Source organism: Phragmites australis, chromosome 2, assembly GCF_958298935.1.
Source record: "Phragmites australis chromosome 2, lpPhrAust1.1, whole genome shotgun sequence".
Lineage (NCBI taxonomy): Eukaryota > Viridiplantae > Streptophyta > Magnoliopsida > Poales > Poaceae > Phragmites > Phragmites australis.
In genome coordinates this window covers 24,646,959-24,668,550 of record NC_084922.1, presented here as the reverse complement: position 1 = coordinate 24,668,550, position 21,592 = coordinate 24,646,959, and the positions used below count along the sequence as shown (strand labels likewise).

The window sequence follows — 21,592 nt, the reverse complement described above, 5'->3', positions numbered from 1 at the left end:
GGGAGAGGTCTAAGAGCTCTCGGTTCATCACCAGTGGCTACAACCTCTGCTGTCTATTTCAGAGTTAGTTCATCCAGTCTTGCCCATAGAGCATTGAACTTCCATTGCTGGTTTTGACTGCACAATATTTTGAAAAGCTTCATCAACTCTTTATTTTTAAACTGTCTGTAGAAGTCGCACCCATATGGCGCATGCACCACCTGCTCTTCAAGTCGGGCCACTTTGCTGCAACACCCCGTCGAACACTCCCATATTGCATATCCAGCAAAGCCTGCAACAATCTTGCATGTCTATCATGAATCAGACACACATCTGGCCAGTCAAGAACAATAGCATGCTTCACCCACTCAAGGAACCAATACCAGTTGTCCCCGTTCTCACTCTCCACGAAGGCAAACCCAGTGGCAGGACTTGGTTGTTACCGTCGACCCCAATTGCAGACAATATCTGTCCTTTGTACTTTCCAGTCAGGAATGTCCCGTCCAGGCAAATGATGGGTCGACAGTACCGAAATGCTTTGATGGTTGCAGCGAATGCAAAGAAAGCACGCTGCAATACTCATTTCCCGCTGTACTCCACATCAGTCGAAGGGTAATGCTTGATATCATAATAACTGTCTGGGTTCCTTCCACATATTGTGGCTAATTGACAAGGTAGATTGTGATATGAATCTTCATTTGTTCCAAACCTCATCTCAATAGCCTTCTGTTTCGCCCTCCATGCCTTCGCATAGTTTATTGTATACTGGAACCTTTGCTCAATAGCACGGATTATTGATCGTGGCTCATACTTCAGGTTATCCACAATCTCCTCATACATAACATTAGCAATAAAAGCAGATGATAGGTTCCGGTGGGCAAACTCTATTTCCTCAATATAACAATTATGTTTCCTGACTATTAAGCACTGCCAGTAGTCTACCTATTTCCCCCTGAATGTGTGCACCCGCCAAAGACATTGAGGCACCAAACACTTCACATCATACTCCCTTTTACTGGATTTAACAAACTTGAACTGTCTCCGAAGAGACAACGATCAGAATTTAACTGCATCAATAACAGCTTCCTTTGTAGGGTACATAGCACCCTGAGACACCTCGTTCTCATGATCCTCGTTCTCATGATCCCTCCACTCTGCAGGCACTGGAGCATTACCCTCCTCGTCGGATGAATCCTCATCGGCAACGGCTTCCTCCAGCTCTTGATCCTCCAACTCTATCTCGTTAATTATGCTAGGGATGTGCTCACCCTCATCGGCTACACCCATCGGTTGCATCCCAGGAATATCCCCAACATTTACCTTGGTCCCGACATTTACCGGGTCTGATTCATCTTCCACTGCCTCACTTGGTCCCGCTACTGCTTCCGCAGAGTTTACTTCTGTTTGATCTTTCTGGTACACCTCAGCTAACAAAATCAGAGGCAACACATGTTCACATGATATATCTATATACTGCCTCCAAGTAGATATGGCTTAGATCGGGACAAGCTCGCCAAAGTATCCCTGACTAGCACGGCTGAGGATAGCTTTCAACTTAAGATCATGTTGCTGCGGATCCAATTGAAAAAACCGCATTAGCCACTTGCACACACCCGCAATGATCCTCTCATTGGCTTTACTAAGACCCTTCATGACATGACAAAACCCAGACAGATATACACTATTATGACCATACCTAATTTCACTCTCACCATAATATATCTGAAAAATTAATTTATCTTTCATCCCTGAAAACATCTGCAAATATAACCAATGTTAAGACCGACGAACTATATTTCTGAGTATCAGAACTAAAAAAATTACCGACACCGATTCATGCATAACAATAGGTTCTTCAATAATACCCCTAACCAAACTAGCCTACAATTATTACTCTATACAATCTACATTTTCGAAGCTACTAACTAAAAATACTACTATGTATTTAATACTATCTTACCATATCGGAATTAATATTGATAATATACTAGCATTTTCTAAACCCTAGGTCATACAGTGCTAAACCCTATGTCACACAATGCTATCCTACAATTATTACTCTGTACAATCTACATATTCGAAACTATCATACTATAAATACTACTATGTATTTAATTGCTACTCTACCATATCGTAATTAATATTGACAATATTATACTAAATACAACATTTTTTAAACCCTAGGTCATATATGTCTAAACCCTATATCATACATTACTACTTTACTTATTAACAACAATAAAAGTATAAAAAAAATACTAGAAAGTGCTTTTCAAATCCGCAGATCAAATGCAGCAAGACTTCACCGTGCTCTCTTCTTCCCCTCTCCTCTCTTCTTCAAAGTTTTCTCTTTTTTCGGATTAAAATGAGAATTTATCCTCATTTTTCAACCTTTTATAGGGAATGGAAGAAGGGGCGGGGCTGTCTCCTTACCGCTCCCTGAGAGGGTGGCAAGGGTCGCCCTCTGAGATGGCTGAGCTCTCTCAGGGGTTGCAGGTGTCTACTTTTACAATTATTATGATGAAGAATCCATTTATTTAATTTTTTAATGAAAAATCTAAAAATAAAAAAAATTCACGGTTCCTGACGTAACTGCACTCGGTGAGACGAGATTTGGTCGCTTTTTCTGGGCTGGATAAAGATGATTGCGTTGGATTCTGTGGGCCGGACCTTGAGTTGAGTGCTGGGCCGAAAGGGGTGAAGTGACAAAGGCGACGGGTCGGTCTGTGCGTGCGCGGACCGGACCGAACCGGTTATGAGCTCGGTGTGATCAGTGTTCGGTAATGGGTGCCGACGCGGCGGTGGTCTCTTGGGCAAACACCGGGAGCAAATCGGAAGAGATCGAAGAGACCGGACCTCTGATAGGCGCCTCATCGGTCGTCCGTGGTCGGCACCGGCACTTGCACCGCACCGAGCTCCTACGCCGGGCGTGAACGCGCACGCGCACGCGCACGTGCTCCCCTGCCCACTAGCCCCAGCCCTGCTCGCATGGCTTCCCAGCCGTCGTCACACGCGCCAGCAATGCCGGCGGCCGACGCGCCCTCGCCCTTTCTGCTGTGCAACGACCGCCAGCCCCCCTCCGGCCCGACGGCACCGCACTACCGCAGCGCCTTTTTATACTTGGTTGCTGGCTGCTATCCAGAATCGCGGATCGATTTGTTCTTCAAGGCATGTTTCTTGACAATGGTCTGTTGATGTCTCCTGTGCCCTACCAAGTCCAATTGTGATACAAGTGTATGCTTAGCTGGTTGACCTGGCCAGAGGGCGTGGCCGGCGGGACAAGTTTGGGTTCTGCTCCCGTTTTGTTTTGTGAGATGACCATTTTTAGTTTATTTTTGAAGCCGAGATACCATTGGTTTCGCTCCTGAAACCTGAATCTCCCTGATCCGGCCACGGCAGAAAACTAGAGATCAAATCAGAAAACAGCTTGGTGTCACTGCCAAGTGCCAGCAACGGTAATCTGAGCCCAAATCCTAGCAGGCTGGACGCGAAGAAGGCGGGCCCTCTAGCCCGGCCCAAGCTTAGCGATCACGGGCCTGTTGTTCTGCGCCCACGTCGGCCCAGCGCAACCCCCCACCTCGCTCTCCCCATCCACAACACTGGCACTGTTCACTAGCCAGACTCAGGTTGCCGCCCAACGCCAACGGCTCGCCGGTTCGCCTCCGCGGCCTGCAAGCGCACGCAGGTGCTGCGGCTCGCAACACCAGAGGGCAGAGGCAACGCACCGCAGCGGCAGCAAGTATGCTCCCGCCCGGCGGTCTCCCCGCCGCCTCCGCCGCCGCCGCCGCTCCCAACCGCAGCAGCCTCGAGCGCGAGCGCGCGCATCCCGACTCCCCTCCACGTCTCCTGACGGCGCGCGGCGGGGGAAGTGGGGAACGCGGAAGTTGCGGAGGACGACGACGAGGAGGTGCTCGAGGAGGGGTTCCAGAGGTGGGCGGGCGGCGGTGAGGAGGACTACGACCATGACCCCGAGATCAGGGACATTATGGGTGACTACTTCGACGACCCCTAGAAGACCCAGACCCGCATGGGTGCCCCTGCCTTCTCTTCTCCACTCTTCCTATCATCCGCGGGTGAGTGAATTCCTTTTTCTTTATGATTGTCGGTTGGATAATTTGGTGGTTCTTGGGTGCCTTGTGCAGATGGAGGAGAGGGTAAGGAAGAAGCGACGCAAGATTGTGCAGGCCAAGACCGGCTCGCCCAACCCCACGAAGGTCGTCTTCAACAAGTAATGACCCTACCTGATGCTGCCATACGTGCACACAAGATGCAATCATGCAATTACTTACCTAGTACTGTCTCTGTTAATTTTTATAAGCTGCAGTTTGACCTGGTGCGGTCACAATTTGTTGTTTATATATTTCTTATACAATACACTGTTTATAACGAAAATATATTGTTGATAGTCTGCTGCTGCCAAATGTGTGTAGGAGATGCAACTAGTTACCTAGTACTCCTTCCCTTGATTTTTAAGGTGTGGTTTGACTTTGTGCCCTATCTAAAATTGAACTTTGGCTGATAATTTCTTCTACAATCTATTCCTTATAACTACAAAATCAGAATCATATGAGAAACTTCCAAATACAAAGCCAACGTTGTAACTTTTGTGTCACAAAACTTATGTATTGTTGGATTAGCTGTTGATAAGAAAATTATGAAGTTTGCATCTCAATATATGTGAGAATATATACTAAGATGCAAACTTTCGTGTTTCCTCTAGGATCTAGCCTACTATAACTTGCTTGGGATTAAAAGGCGCTGTTGTTGCTGCTGCTGCATCTCAATACATGTGAATGCATTGTGAAAATCAACGGAGGAGTAATACTTGACCTTCAACAATCTTATGGAGACCTTCCTAAATTGGGTAATTGATTTGTGACTGTTCCTTGTGCTATATTTGATTTCTCCAATTTGTATATATGGTTAGAGTTCTACAATGCTCTGTTACCGAAAGATGTGACCTTAATTTCTGATGTGAGTTATTTTCCTTTATTTTTCTCCAAAAGAAATTATGCATCACACTTCAAATACAATGCATTGTTCACTAAGGATGTTGCACCTTCCCTTTTTATCGCTCTTGCAGGCTCTGCGATCGTGGCATATAGTTGGGCGCCTTGGGGGCTGCAATTCTATGAATATGCAGGTAAAATTGTCATACCAGGTGTACTGGACACTCTTTGAATCTTCTTGTGTACAATGTCCTTTATTTTATATTTTTTGGTCATGTCCTTCAAATATATAGTATAGAAACAAAGTAAATGATACTAGGCAGAATAATGTAATCCTTATATTAGCCAAGTCTTAGGACCATTTGAAACTAGTAAAAGGTCGTATGTTGCTCAACAGTCTATTAAATCATACTGCTCACTATCCTGCTGTCTTCATGGCAATAGAAACAGAACACTGACCTCTGTTCTTTTCTTGCATATTCTTGTAGCTTAAATAGTTTTGATTGAACTTCTGTACTTTGCACTAAGGGACTTCAGTTTTTTATTTTATTTTACAGTTATCGCAGTTGCCTTTAGATTGTAAAAGACCAAGTTATGATGCTCTTGAAGGAGCAAACATCACCCCAACATCCTTTTACAACATTGGTGATCTTGAGATTCAAGATAATCTAGCACGTGTATGGTATGTACCATTCTCTCTTAGACTGCCTTTATAAACCATAGATTGTAACCTTTTTGTGTTGACATGTGAATTATCATAACTTATTGAACAAGGTATTCTTGCCCAGCCTCATTTTGATGTTTTGCATCGTCTGGCCTCACGTCATTCTGAATTACTGACATCAAGAGCTGTTTGTATTAGCAATCTTATGAAAATATCATAACATGCAAACATGGCATTCGGGACATAAATACCATGTGACGTGGGTTTAATTATGGCTAACCAGTTTCCCTGACTTTTGGCCAGATTTTACGGTGCAATAAGCCTACTATACCACTTTGACTGAAAAACTAACTACTACCATGTGTTGCGCAGGCATCTTTGGTTCATGTGTCAGATTTCCTCTCTTGCTTCTTTCAAAAAAAATAATTCTTCCGGGCAGAAAGTATTGCAAATGTTATACTTGTTCAAGTCACATTGATATCATCCATGACTCGTTGCTTTCATCTTATTAATTTGCACAGGGTAGACATTGGTATTTATGAACCGTTGCTTTTGGACATCCTGCTTAATGCCTTAACGACCATAAGTTCAGAGTAAGAACCGGACCTTCAAACTGTCCATGATTTTGTAATTGACTGCTTATGATATAGTTTTTGCTCATCAGGACTTGGTTTATAATATATGGTGCATTTGTATACTTCGATATCCCTCTGATATTCTATTGTGCATGCCTAGTTGAGAAATATTTATTTGGAACCATGTGGTGTGGCTGTGGCTTACCTTGAGTCCTTTGCAACATATCCCACAGGAACACTGTATTTTTTGCCCGACTGCAATGTTTGTGTGTCCTGTGTTCGACACCGGCATTTACAATTTTCTGCTGCAACAAACTGAACTTTTCATTTGTTTTAGAAGAAAGTAGTGACTACTGATTTGGAAACTGATGTTTATGGAGTGTGGGATGTAATCCATCAAATGTGTTCTTGTATTAGTGTAAGGTTGGGTGTGTGGGCCCACTGAAAGCATTCGGGAGGAACTTTTTTTATTACTCATCATGACATGACAAAATATTATTACTCATTGAAAATAATATTTCAGTTTCCTCTTAAGGCACTCTTTTGGTTAATTTTGGGGGTTGTCTTTCGAAGATGACACTGCTTCCTTATGTTTTGTCAACTTATAAACTATTTGCTATCATATTCATGTCTAGAATAATACATCCTCATTCATTTTTGCTTGATTTTCTGCAGTCATCTTGGTATTAAGCAAGTACAGTTTGGAGGGTTAGAGTTCGAGAACTGGGATGAGAACTTGAAAACAGAAGAAGCTGGATATAGTATCCACAAAATTTAGAAAAGCACAATCCTGAGATTTCAGAAGCAGCTACTATTTTAACTACGGTGCGAATACAGCATCTGGTTCTTGAATCAAAGACCTCATAAGGGCTTCAACCACAGTGATCCCGCAAATGAAAAGAAAAATGTTGACGACCCCATGCATGAAAAGTTGATCCATGTTTCTGCTATCAACTTTTTCTTTAAAGGGGTCGCCACCTTACATAATTATGCTATTACAGGCCATTGATAATATCATGGATATCTGTAATATCTTGGCTTCTATGATGTGCAACGTGCCATGGTTACTCCACACACAGACTAGATGGAAGAAATGTTGAAGTCCGGAGAAATGTTAAAGTATGTTTGGTTAGTGTTAGAGATTTTAAAGGATCTTTCCACTTGGGGTTCTCTAAATTGTCTGCTGCATGTGTAGAGATGCAATTAGGTACCTAATAGATAGTTCTGGACTTAGTTTATTTTTTTCTTAACTTAATTAGATGGAGTGAATCTTTTTTTTTTTGGAGTTTTGGGTGGACTCAATAACCCCAAGATACAAAACTTACGTCCCTATGCATGTGTGTTGGTGAAATGCAGATGCTTGTGTGTGGTGAGTTTATTTCCCTCTTCGTCATTTTGGTCTCTCGGTGAAGTTTGGCGCAGGTTTCAATTTACCCTGCTTCCGGTTTTGCCAGTAATTTGTGTGTCGGATTGAACTCCGGTTTCCTCTACAACGGATTCTCCACACCCTCGTACACACAGGAAATCATAGAAGCATCAAGGCAAAATGTGTATCGAGTTTGCCAACGTGCATCAAGGCACTAGGACTAAGTGGTTCGTGATTTCTACTTAAATTGTTTCCGCGTTGGATCGCCTGAAAAAGTTTCAACTTAGACTGATAAAAAATGTTCAAGTCAAATTTAAAGTCTTTATTGATATGTCAAAATATTTTACTATTTTTTTGGAGTTTTCAAAACATTTCACTAAGAACCACTAAGAACATGCAATATGGGGATGCTGGTCTGCTGGGCTGAATTATGGCTTCGTGGGCTGGGTCTCTGCTACAGTCTCCTAGCACGGGTCTTGGGTTTTGCGCCGCCTTGCATTAACACACAATGCTTATAAGGAAAACACAACCACCAACCACCTCTCAATCCCCAATCCTCCATCCTAATGGAACCCTAAGTTACTATTTTCTCCTCTCACCTTTGTCGCCATCCTCGCTATGACGTATAGCCACCTCACTGGCATCGTCTTCAACGCCGACCTAGCTCTCTGAGACCCTCTTTGATGTTGGCGCTCCCACCTCCTCCTTCGTTGTCGACACCTAAACCTTACCAGCATTGTTCTCCTACTTCATCATCTTCGACTACTGCAACCGGATCCACCACCATCGCCAAATGGATCAAATTGCCTTCTAATTGCTCATCGGGAAAAAATAGATCGCCCATCGCCGGACCGCCGCCACGCCGAACTCCGTCCAACCTCAAATAGGCAAGGTGAAACCCCAGCCCCCAAATCTTACCGGAGACTACAACCCGGCAGGTGAGCACAAATTGCCAAGTAAGAGTGTAAGGCCAGAAAATTCGACTATTTTAACCCCAGAAACATGCTACCTGTATATCTAGCAAAGGAACAACAGAGCACCGGCTCCTGCCACCGACATCCGGGCCCGAGAGCCCCTTGCCCACCGCCTCCTGGTCGAACCGATATCAAGTCGGATTCCGAGTTTCCGACGGCTGAGGCAAGCCAGATAAAAAGGGAGCGCCACTCCACAGGCCAGACTCCGATTCTGCACACTTTCTTCGCGTCGCTCGCCTCTGCTCCCCAGCGCGCGCAATCGCGTCCATGGCGCTCACGAAGCGGCCGCCACCGCGATCGGAAGGATGCTCCTTCGCCGCAAAGCGTCGTTGTGGAGACGAAGCACCGGCAGCAGGGATCGCTCCCTCCGCCCCGAAGTCCGGCCAACGCGGAGTTCCGATGGATTCCGGCGCCGCCGCAGCAAGAAACGACGACGGGCTGCGTATCGGAACCCTCAAGTCCTATAAGCTGCTCCCCAAGATCGGGAATGGGGCTTTCGGCGTCGTGCGCAAGGCGTGCGACTGCCGCACCGGCGAGAAGGTCGCGATCAAATCCGTACGTACCGGCGGCGAGGCACTGCTGCGGGAGGCCGCTATGCTGGTGGCGTGCGCCGGCAACCCCACAGTTGTAGAGCTCCGCGAGGTGGCGCGCCACGAGGAAACGGATGAGCTCCACCTCGTCATGGAGTACGTCGGGTTGAGTCTCTACGACGTCACGGTCGCGCGCCGCCGCGTCGGCCGGCCGTTCACGGAGAAGGAGGTGCGCCACGTGATGAGGCGCCTGCTGGGCGGCGTGGAGACGATGCACGGGCATGACGTTATCCACTGCGACCTCAAGCCCGGGAACATCCTCGTGGGCAAAGAGGACGGCCGGGGACGACTGATCAAGATCTGCGACCTCGGCCTCTCCAGGTCCATGACCGCGCCGCCACCGGACACCACGCAGCTCGAGGGCACACTCTGGTACATGGCGCCAGAGCAGCTCCTGGGAGACAAGGATATTGGCGCGCCCATCGATCTGTGGGCGCTCGGGTGCGTTATGGCGGAGCTCGTCTCAGGGAAACCGATCTTCCAAGAGTACAGCGTGCACGAGCAGGTGGGCAAGATCATCAATGTCCTCGGAGTCCCCGACGAGATGTCGTTGATGCCGTTGGGCGTGGCAGCCTCGACGCCGAGCCAGCTGCGGGCCGTGGTGCCGGACGAGCGGCTGTCGCTGGCAGGGTTCGACGTTCTCCACGGCCTGCTAGAGTTCGACCCCAAGGCCAGGCTCACCGCCAATGCCGCGCTCCGTAAGCCATGGTTTGCGGTGAAAGATGACGATTGGCGACGCTCCATCAGCAGCAAGGCCCTAAAGCTGCAGTAGCATTAGCGTATATTATGTGAAGGAGAGTAAGATGCAATGCGCAGGTTTCATTGATCAACTCGAGTGACTTTTATACGTGTACATGTGATGTGTTGGTTGGAGAGCAACCGATCTGCCTACAATCTAGCTTAGTGCTCGTGTTTACAGGATCATGAGGGAGAGACCGATCTTTTGCTTGAAGACCGGAGCTTCCATTCCTACAACCCCCCCCCCCCCCTCCGTCTGTACATGAGGTGGGAAAAATAGACAGACTATCGTGAAATTCTTCGAACACCGTTGTAGGCAGTCCCTTGGTCATTATGTCCACGAATTATTGCTACGTTGGAACGTGTAGAACATGAACTTGACTGAGGTGTACCTTCTCCCTGACAAAATATACGTCCAGCTCGACATGTTTGGCGTCTAGATATGTGGGATCTTATGAAATACAGAAAAGAAATGGAGCAGTGGCATATATGTTAGCACTTTCAGAAGAGATGTTCGATGTACACAATGTATTTCATGTATCACAGTTAAAAAAATATTGGAGAGTTTCAGAGGAACAAGTTCCCTAGAAATTATGGATTTACAACAAGATCTTCAGTATAAGGAGAGACTCATCCGAATCTTGGATGTAGCAACTCGTCAAACCAGAAGAACAACAGTCAGATTCTGCCGAGTACAGTGGAGTAATTACACAGAAGCAGAAGCTACATGGGAGTGTGAAGAGGATCTGATAAAAAAGTTTCCCCACCTCTTCGATGAGCTTTTTGAATCTCGAGGTCAAGATACCATTTAAGTGTGGTAGGTTTGTAACATCCTGAGTTTTAACATATTAATTAATTGTAATTTTTGCTCCAAATTAAAACTTTTGGTGATTAATTGAGTAAGAAAAATACATATTCAAATACATATTTAGTTGACTAGGTATTCCAAAATGTACTAGAATTATTTCCAAAAAAATCCCTACGTTAAATTGATTCATATGCATTAATTTATGGATTTTATGGTTCTTTGTGTGGAGATTTGGAACTGAATGTCTCTCAATTTCAAATCTATTTTTAGATTCTATTCAGCTCAAATCTATTTTGAATTCAAATCATATTCAAAGTCTCAATATCCAAATCCAAACTACAATTCAAATGTCTCCATTTGAATTTATACCAAACCTAAACCCAATACCAAATATAAATTCAAATACCTCCAATTGAATATAAACCCTAAACTCCTTTCATTTTTCTTTTCCCTCCTGGGCTGAATGTCTTTTCCCCTCTCTCTGTTTTAGCCCACGCTCAGCCATCCTAGCCTTCCTCCCCTCCCCCTCTCCTTCTCCCTCGTGCGGCTAGCCAGCCCGGGCTTCTTCCCCCTCTCCTTCAGCGCTCGGCCCACTCGCACGCATCGCTGGCGCAGCCTCCTCGTGCGCACAGCCCAGCTCGCTCGACTGGGCCCACGTGCGAGCTTAGCCGCCCACGTCTCGACCATTCTTCACTCGCACGTGTCGTCTTCCTCCCCTCCAGCGTGACACCGCCTCGCTGTCCCGCGCCACCGTGATGGCCAGGGCGGGCCACTTGCCCTCTCTCGTCCATCCTGCCACACTCTCGTGCTCTTTCTCCCCCTCTCTGCTCTCTCTCTCTCTCTCCTGTAGCTCGAGAGCCTAACATCGCGCGACTTCCGCGTCAGCACATGCACATGGACGGCGTAGTACGCCCATGCCATGGAAATTAAGGTGGGCACCGCCTCACCACCTCACCATCATACTGCTCGCAGATGACCGCATGACAAAACGAGTCCAACACTGCCTCAAGCCGAGCCGTAATGCTATAAATAGGGCAGTTGACCTCTCTCATTCCCTCTTTTCCCCATTTCACCGATGCAGCTCCACCATCATCAACCTGCCCCCACATGCTACTGAGTCACCAGGAGTCTGCCGCCATCCCCGTGCCACCACCCGTCCACCAGGTTTCCGACGAGAGGCCACCCGCGCTGAAGCTGAGCTGTTCCGCTGCCACTACACCATCGCTTCGCCGGTCGCCGTCTAACTGCTCACCATTTTTGAGCGCGGTGAGCACCCCAGTCCCCTAGAGCCCCCTCCTATGTAGCATGTCACTTCCCTAGTGCTTTCCTTTCATGAGGTCGTGTGTAGCCCGAGAGTTTTGCTCCGCCACCATGCAAAGGTTTGCCACTAGCATGCATATGCCTCTATGTGTGGTCCGGTCATCATGTCGTGAAGCCCAGGGCCACTAGGCCCCTTTTTCCTTACAGGTTGTCCCCTCCTAGTGTAGGGGAGGTGCTACCCAATTTTCTTGCGCCGTCGTCATTTCCTTTTGCCACCATCTGGTGTTGCCTCGGTCCCGGCCCGCCATCGATGAGCCCCTAGTCGAGTTCCCCAGCGCACCTAGATAACCAGCGTTAGCTTCTCATCGTGGGACTCCAGCGGGGGCGCAGTTCCCGCGAGCTCGCCGGTGCGGCTCCGCCGCACTCCCCTTTGCTGCCCAGTGTGTCCGCACGCGTACGCGCGCGTGGACCAGCTGCAGGCCATGGCTTAGCTTGGCTGAGTGGGCCGCTGCTTGGCCCACGCGCTGCTTGCCTGCCAAGCAACCCAGCTGCTACGAGCCTTGCCCCAGTGGGCTGACCCAACTTCGCTTCCCGCGAACCGGTCAGCCCAACCCGAGCGGGCCAGGCATATGACCCAACTTCACCTTGCCCCACTGTGTAGCCTAAGCCCGACCTGACCCATCCAAGCCTAGACTAGGCCTAATTTGAGCCCATTTTAGCTCAACTGAGTACTGTTCATGTGGGCCCCACCAAGTTACCATTTATGTGGGCCCCAATTACTTTTCAGTGGTTCCCACTCATGGTCCCACCTATGAATAGTGAAATTTTGTATTATTTTTATTTAATTTTAGATTAAATCTTCCAAGAGTCATATCTTCTCCGTTTTGGCTCCGATTTCGATGATTCTTTCGCTGAAATTCATCTAAATTTGAGATTTATCTATCGATAAAAGTGTGATATCTATTAGGGCTCATTTAGCTTTTAATTTGGTGTGATTTGATTCTTCTCTAGTATCGTCCGTTAATGATCGTAGTCACAATTGCAGAATCGTCAGAATTCTGCGAGTGCTGCGCGGGAAGTGTCAGGAGCGAGGAAGATCCTGACTACAACTAAGACTTTGAAGAAAACCTCAGCGAAGGCAAGTCATATCTCCTTGATCATATTGGACCCATGTTTTCAGTAATCTATATGATCAACTAAAACCTGACTTATTATTGCATGTGCTACGTATCTTGTTTTCTGTAAACCGCTTATAATAGCTAAATCCTAACAACACGTGCCATGCCTTATATGTTATCATCTAGAGCGTATATCACCCTAGGATTACCTATTGTTATCTATATTAATGACAGACGAGACTTTGATATCTAGCATGCTTAGGATGGAATATGTTTCCTCACAGACGTCGCCTTGAAATGCATCTTTTGGGGATAACATTCACCGTTATCCAGTTAAGTCATATGCCATGAATTTTTTATGGTTGTGAATTCGTGATGGTTGTGGAATCCTTGATGTTGTATGGGAAATGGAGGGTGGAGTGTAAAAACTGGGTGAAAACTATTTTGGCGGGGGCAGGTGGAGTAGTATTCTGGACAAGGATGCTCCTAGGGGCGTGAGTTACCTCTGTGGTATTCATTGAAGTGTATCGCAGAAAATCCTAGTAGGAAAGGTGATTGAAGTGTCTCGATATGATTCACTCCTCCGCTTGCAATGGTTGGATGCTGAGCATATCGCATGGGTACAGTGTATAACCTCTGTAGAGTGTAAAACTATTCAAATACTCGTGTTCACGATCATGAACGTGCAAAGGCATAACCTTTTTGACTAGACTCCGAGTGCGTGTGTTTTGATGAGTGTGTGGACTAGATGTCCGTGTGATAATGTTGCTGGCTCAATCCGCCAGAAGCTGTGTGACACTAAAGGTATGCCAGAGGTGATAATAGGGACTGCGGAGTAAGATGTAGCCCCTCTCAGAACCAAAAAACCCCCAGATATAGCTTGTTACCTGGTTTTGAACTATTTAAACTGTTTTAAAGTCAATCATAAATGATATAATTGAATACCTGCATAAACTGTTTTACGCTTAAAACTAAACCATAAAGCCTTATCCTTGAATGACCCCTTTATGCATCTATCAACACCTTGAAGTAGTATAAGGCTTATTGAGTATCTTCCGTACTCACTCTTGCTGTTATTCAGATGGGGAAGCCGATGCCGACTTTGCTGGAGGTGAAGGCGAGAATGAAGAGTAGTCTTAGAAGTCACGTTCATACCCTAGGTACTTGTGGCTTTGGGTCCTTGCTTTCTGCTGTGTTTTGTTGGCCGTTCGGCCGGGATTGTATTATTACTGTATGGTTTGTTAACCTTTTGTACTTTGAACCTTAATATTTATGTATGAAGTTTGACTGTGATATTGAATTATTATACTGTGCGTATTAGCTACTTGATATAGGGACTGATACATAAGGCATAGGAGATCATGGGGTTTTGAGATCTTACAGTGCGGGTACCGGGAAGGAAAGTAGCTTGACGTCGGTCATATTCAAGGAATGTGTTGGAGGTTGTGGTGCCGTGGTGACCTGCTTAAATGGGAACATAACTTCATCGAAGTAAACGTGACATGACGTGAGCACACATCGACTTAGTGGATCATAACACTGGTATCCTTTTGTATCAGCTGGATACCCTAAGAATATACATGCCACATACCTTGGTGTGAGCTTGTGAGATGATGTCGCAGTGGTGTTGGGATAGCAAAGGCTACCAAAAACGCGAAGGTGGCTGTAATTCAGTGGCTGGCCGAAGAGAAGGTGATATGGTGTTGAATTGTGGTGTGTTCGACAATGCCACTTATTTAGCACATACGTTGCAGTGGCGAGTGCATCAGGCCAGAACTGCAGTGGTGCACCAGCGTGAAAGAGCAAGGTGCAGACGGTGTCGTTCAGGGTGCGAAGAGCATGTTTGGCATGCCCATTTTGCTATGAAGTGTACAAACACATCAATCATAGGAGACTGACATGGGAGGCAAGGAAGGAGTGGCACACGATGTTACCGAACTCTCTGTCATTGTCTGTCTAAAACCACAGTATAAGCATCTGAAATTGAGTTGTGACATAAACGTGAAAAGAGATGAGAGTCGCTAGAACATTAGACTTGTGTCGAAGGGGAAAAGTCCATGCAAAGTGAGAAAAATTATCCAATATAACAAGATAGTACTTGAAGCCCGAGTTACTAATAATTGGGGATGTCCAGACATCACAATGCAGCAAATGAAATGGGAGAGCAGCAATATTATTTGAAGAATTAAAAGGAAGTCTCATGTGCTTGGTAATGCGACAAGCATGGCAAGTGTGAGGTTCTGATTTATGACATTGAAAATTTAATGAATACAAAATGCGAGAAAGAGTTGCATCTCCTGGGTGGCCTAGGCGTGCATGCCACAACTCGGTTGAGTGGTCGACATGGAGATTGAGATGTTCGGTGGAGGTGGATGGACAGAGAGGATAGAGGTCCCTCGAGCTGTCACATTGGAGAAGTACTATCCTGTTGCGTAGATCCTTGACCGAGAAACCAAAAGGGTCAAATTCTACCGAAGCTAAATTATCTAAAGTTAAGGCATGAACGGAAACCAAATTTTTGATAAGTGCTGGGGAAATGAGAATATTTTTGAGGTGGAGAGGTGAAGAAGTGATGGGTATGTAAACATGGCCAGTGTGATGAATGGGCAAGGAGGCTCCATTTTCCACAATTATATGAGAATGTGAGGAGGAATGGGAGTAAGTAGTGGCACTACCAGGGTTGGAGGCCATGTGTGCGGTGGCGCCGGTGTCAAGGAATCAATCGCCACAGCCTGAGTATGTCGCCAGAGATGGCATGCCGTGAAGGGTGTGAGGAGTCCGGGTGGCGTGGCTTTTGGCACCTGTTGCTGTTGTTCGATGGTGGGGAAGGCAACAATTGGAGCTAAAGCCATCATTGGCTGTTGTGCTGTGTTCCCTGGGCGAGGGCCGAGCACACTTGCACCCGGCACACGCCATTATGGCACGTGCCATGCCTGTATGAACCCGGTCCACAGGTTGTATGCAGTGGCCCACGGGGCGAGCGACGTGGTGGGTGTCGACGAGGGTGGGTCGTTGTTGGTGTCGCGCTGCTTTCCATCTCCTTGCTTGCGCTTCTTGTTGCGATCAGTGCCTGCCTTGGATGGAGAATAGGTGGGCAGGCTCGCTGGGGTAAGAGAGGATGATTTGCCATTTGTCAAATTGTTGGAGTTAGCGACGAGGAGCGTCGTGGCCGCCTCCATCTTGGCGGTGTGCTTCAGACGGTTTTCTTCCTGCAGTAGATATTTACGTGTGTACAAGAAGTTCGGTGGCGGTAGCTTCGATGTGAGCACAGAAATGGCATGGCTGAACTTGGAGTTTAGGCCACGCAAGGTGTTGACGACGAGAGCTAGGTCAGAGATTGGGTGCCCGACGTCGCGCAGCAGGTCGGAGAGGTGCTTGAGGTGGCTGCAATACTTAGTGACACTAAGCGCACCTTGCTAGATGCTGCAGAATTCCTGCAGGGCACAGACGACGCGTTGCATGGAGTTGTTGAGGAAGAGATTGTTGATCGCCATCCAGAAGTCAAACATCGTGCACCCAGGTTAAACCATGGTCTCCAGACTTCCTTGAAGACAGTGGTGTAAAGCCACGACACGATGCAGTAGTCAATTTGCGTCCACTCTGTGTCATCGAGCTTGTCTCACGCGTCAACCATACCATCAGCATGGTTGAGCAGGCCGAACTTGCAGAAAGCGACATCGAAGAAGGTACTCCATGCCGAGTAGTTGGCTTCAAGGAAGTCCAAGGTCATCGGGACATGGGTACCGATGTTGATGGGTTGCGGAAGAAAGGGGTTGGAAAGGTGGGCGGAGGAGCCGGCACGAGAGGAGGATGGGTCGTCGCCATTGGAGGAGTGGGTAGCAGAAGGATTTAGACGGATTGACAGAAGTCTCATACCATGAAGGAGAGTAAGATGCAATGCATAACTTCCATTGATCAACTCGAGTGACTTTTATACATGTACATGTGTTGGTTGGAGAGCAACTGATCTGCCTACAATCTAGCTTAGTGCTCGTGTTTACAGGATTGTGAGAGGGAGAGATGCCAAGAGACTTGTTGAGTCGTTGGAGTCATTAAGGACCGGATCTTTCGCTTGAAGACCGGAGCTTCCATTCCTACATTATGCTTGCCCTGTGCTGTCAGCCAGTGGGCGTAGTCTAGGATTTGCTGCAAATTTGTATGGATCTTGTGTCTGTGATGTGCAAAAGTGCAATCACAATCTCGGATTGTGAATTGTGAATGTGATTATTACCCTGCTTATATTTTGTAATTGTATGTACACGATGATCTTCCTTTGGAAATTACACATGCTTATGTTGTCGCCAACGTATTCACTTCCCGTACCTTCGCCATAACTTGGACCACCATTTCTTCCAAAGTCCCCATCGCCTCAAAGTAGTGGGGATTGGCCCCGCCTTCAATAATCCTTGCTTGAATGTCCACGGTCGCCAAGTAGTCCACCAAATTCAGTCCAATTCCTCGTGCATACACCGCATACTTCGGCGCATAGGTGAAGTTAGCACGCCAAAGCATTTCGCGGAGGAGTGCAGGAAAACCTTCCACACCGTCAGCACGAGTAGCCATTACTAATGTAACAGCAGCCATCCTTAACCTATTAAGAAAGAGATGAGTTGGAGATCAAATTTAGACATGTTAACAACAAGAAGACGTACGATTATGTCTAAGATAAGATGAGGAATAAATAGAACAAATACTTAAGAACTAAAGATAAACTTTAGTGGGTTATCTTAGTGAGGTTGATAAAATTTACAATAAAATACATGCCAAACACTGATAGAATATCTACGCAATGGAAAGTACATAACTACAAAAGGTGTGTAGTGTCGTTTTCCCTAAGGCGCCACCCCAAAATATCCACACACAAGTAGTAGGCATTACTCCTGCCCGTCGCCAACGTCGGCGGGTGTAAAGTAGCTAAAAACTAATTCTTGCGTACCATGCTTTCACTGCTGCAATTGAAGGCAAGCAACGAGTGGTCTGATACAAGCTTCACAGAGTTGTTACTGTTCTTGAAGAAATTGCTTCTAAAGGAAAATATGCTGCCAGAAAACATGTACCAGGCCAAGCAGGTTGTGTGCCCATTAGGGTTGGAAGTACAGAAAATACATGCATATCCAAATGATTGCATGTTGTATCACGGAGAGCATGCAGACATGCAAGCATGTCTCGTCTGTTGTGCGCCACGGTACAAGCGTGTCTCGTCTGTGGTGCGTCACGGTACAAGCGTGACGGTGATGATATCGATGGTGAAGGAAAGAAGAAAAGGCGTCTCGTGAAGGTGATGTGGTATTTTCTTATAGTCTCTCATTTGGAGCGTTTATTCGCGAACAAAAGGCATGCCGAACTGATGCGATTGCACGCTGATGAGTGCAAGGATGATGGAATGTTGAGACACCCCACTGATTCTACGCAGTGGAGAAATATCGATAGGAAATACAAGAAGCCGTTTGCAGAAGATGTGAGGAATATAAGATTTGTGTTGAGTACGGATGGGATGAATCCATTCGGTAACATGAGCAGTGGTCATAGCACTTGGCCTGTGACTCTATGTATCTACAACCTTCCTCCTTAGTTGTGTATGAAGCAGAAGTACATTATGGTACCGGTGTTGGTACCAGGGCCGAGGCAACCTGGCAACGATATCGATGTCTGCCTGAAACCATTAATGGAAGATCTTGTAGTACTATGGAACGATGGTGTGCAGGTATGGGATGCATACAAATAAGAGAACTTCACCCTACGCATAATGCTGTTCATAACAATTCAAGATTGGCCAACCCTTGGCAACCTATCGGGCTAGACTATCAAAGGCTACTATGCATGTGTGTATTGCTTGGATGAAACAGAGAGCTTGTAGCTGAAGAATAGCGGAAAAATGGTGTACCTAGGTCATCGTAAATTTCTATGCAAGGATCACCCGTACTGTAGCAACAAGAGAGCTTTTGATGGGAAAGTTGAGACTCAATCACCTCCTAAGCATCGCACTGGGAGACAGGTATATGAGATGGTAAAGGAACTTAGGGTTATCCTTGGAAAGGGACACGGGAGTACACCGGTTCCGAAATCTAATCTTATAGCTCCTATGTTTAAAAAGAAATCTGTCTTTTATGACTTAGCATGTTGGCCGGATTTGGTGGTTCTACATGCAATCGATGTCATGCACATTGAGAAAAACGTGTGTGATAGCTTGATTGGTACGTTACTAGACATACCTGGAAAAACAAAGGATACACTCCAAGCATGGAATGACCTAAAATGTTTGAAACTCAGACATGATCTACATCCCAAAGAGATGAAAGAAGGCAACAAATATCTTTGCCCCATGAGCTACAATTTGAGCAAGGCGGAGAAAATGGCAATGTGCAAGTGCTTGCATGGAATCAAAGTTCCATCCGGTTACTCCACCAACATAAAGAGACTAGTAAACATGAAAGTCTCAAGATTGTCATGTGATGATGACACAGATGCTTCCAATTGCAATTAGAGGTATTCTGCCACCAAAGGTCCGAAAGCCAATCATAAAGCTGTGTTCGTTCTTCAACGCGATATCATAGAAGGCCATCGATCCAACCAAGCTAGATAAGCTGCAGGAAGACATGGTCGAGACTCTATCCCAGCTTGAGGTGTTGTTCCCTCTATCTTTTTTGATATCATGGTGAATCTCATTGTTCACATTGTGAAAGAGATATGGATTCTTGGCCCCATGTTTCTGCATCAGATGTACCCTTTCGAGAGGTTCATGGCAGTTCTTAAGAAATATGTTCGTAACTGAAATCGGCCAAAAGGCTGCATGGCCGAGGGCTGGGGAACCCAAGAGGTCATTGATTTCTACGTCGACTACATGAATCTCAAATCGATTAGTGTGCCTGTATCTCACCATGAGGGGAGACTACAGGGGAAAGGGACGATAGGTGCAAACGCATTCCGCACTAACGACCCCGTTTCATTCACACAAGCACATTTTGCAGTTCTACAACAATCAGTTGTAGTGGACCCGTATGTCGAAGAACACCAGAAGATGCTACGCACCAGAAACCCAGGGAAGTCCAATGTTTGGATCGCGCAAGAGCACAGAGATCATTTTGGCGCTTGGTTACACAGACAGGTGATGCATAAGCAGATAGAGTGTGCTCAGTTGAATGTGTTGGCCCACGGACTGTCTACTACAATCCTCACATTCCAAGGATATGACATGAATAGCTATACATTTTATACGAGAGATCAATATAATAAGAGCTTCAACCAAAATAGTGGTGTCCGTATAGATGCATACGACTGCAATGGAAATAGGGAGACCTATTACAAATTCATAGAGGATATCTGGGAGCTCAACTATGGAGTGTTAAAAGTTCCTCTTTTCTAGTGCTAATGGGTCAGACTCCCAGGGGGTGTGAAGATTGACAAGTACGGTATGACTACAATGGACCAAAAACTCATTGGATACAGAGAAGAACCATTTTTACTTGCGAATGATGTTATGTAGATATTCTATGTTAAGGACCCGGACCCGGCTAACAAGGAGGAGTGCCACATGGTTCTTCAAGGAAAAAGAAGAATTGTTGGAAAGGAGAATGTTGTTAACGAGGAAGACTACAATTAATTCGATGTGCTATCTCCTTTCGAAGAAGACGTTGACCTAAGTCCCATGGAAGACACCGACGAACCTCCGTTGTGATCATAATGAAGGGAGAATAGTTAAGACAAAGTAGCTAAATTGTATTAATAACTATGTATTAATTTATTTTAGATACAATTATACCTCACTTTTGTTATGGAAGCTTCAATTTGTAGTGTATGGTGGAAGATAAATTTATTATTGACCATATTGATTTTTGATTTTAGGTATATACAAAAATTAATTTTGGTATATAGCAATTTCAAATTTAAATAAATATGTATTAGGTATGCTAGGTCAACTTAATATTAATAAATATAAATAGTACAAACTCAATCAAAATCACCTGAGTAGCACAACGGTTTGTTCAGTCTTACTTGGTGTAGGGCTTAGGTTCGAGTCTATGCGCGTGCGTGAAGCTAAAAAAATTATTTTTCACCCGGCGGTAACAACAATGAAAGGGGTTTCACTGCCGGTGGACATATTGGGCCGGCAGAGAAACTACTTTCACTGCGGTGTCCTTATTGAGCCGACAATGAAAGTAGTTTCAGTGCTGGTTGTCCTAGTGAGCCGGTAGTGAAGGTACCATTTCACTACCGGTGGTCATATTGAGCCGGCAGTTAAAGTCCTCACCTATAAAACAGCACGACGCCATGTGCCCTTTGACACTTAGAAAAAATTTCCCGTTCCCTGTGCTGTCCACCAAAACGCCTCCCGATGTCGAGGAGCCCACACCGCCGGAGGTCCACGATCCTGTGCCCGCTGTCCGTATCCTCCTCAACATCGTCGTCCTCCTCCCCGCCGGTGTTGCCGTCCTCCTCGACACCGTCATTCTCCTCCCCACCGCTGTCGCTGTCCTCCTCCCTGGCGCCATTCTCATCCTCCTCGATGCCGTTGTCCTCCTCCCCGACGCCGACCCTGTCCTCAGTCCCCAACACCGCCTTCCTCGAAGTCGC

At 46.2% G+C, this 21,592-nt stretch overlaps 2 protein-coding genes across 4 annotated transcripts; both read left to right on the top strand.

Annotated features, from left to right (window-relative positions):
- Positions 1 to 3,595: 3,595 nt before the first annotated feature.
- Positions 3,596 to 7,405, top strand: LOC133904527 (uncharacterized). Of its 3 annotated transcripts, XM_062346034.1 has the most exons (7): positions 3,596 to 3,968; positions 4,122 to 4,207; positions 4,700 to 4,843; positions 5,063 to 5,122; positions 5,486 to 5,610; positions 6,114 to 6,185; positions 6,843 to 7,405. In XM_062346034.1, the coding sequence occupies exons 3-7, from the start codon at positions 4,823 to 4,825 to the stop codon at positions 6,943 to 6,945; spliced, it is 381 nt and encodes a 126-aa protein (XP_062202018.1). In that variant the 5' UTR covers positions 3,596 to 3,968; positions 4,122 to 4,207; positions 4,700 to 4,822; the 3' UTR covers positions 6,946 to 7,405. The 3 variants fall into 3 exon arrangements, with proteins under 3 accessions (XP_062202018.1, XP_062202009.1, XP_062202014.1); XM_062346025.1 differs by lacking the exon at positions 4,700 to 4,843; XM_062346030.1 differs by having other exon boundaries at positions 3,596 to 4,207.
- A 1,156-nt stretch (positions 7,406 to 8,561) lies between these two features.
- On the top strand, positions 8,562 to 10,056 carry LOC133909950 (putative cyclin-dependent kinase F-2). Its single transcript, XM_062352476.1, has one exon. It carries the CDS (start codon positions 8,775 to 8,777, stop codon positions 9,867 to 9,869), a length of 1,095 nt encoding a protein of 364 aa, XP_062208460.1. The 5' UTR covers positions 8,562 to 8,774; the 3' UTR covers positions 9,870 to 10,056.
- Positions 10,057 to 21,592: the final 11,536 nt, after the last annotated feature.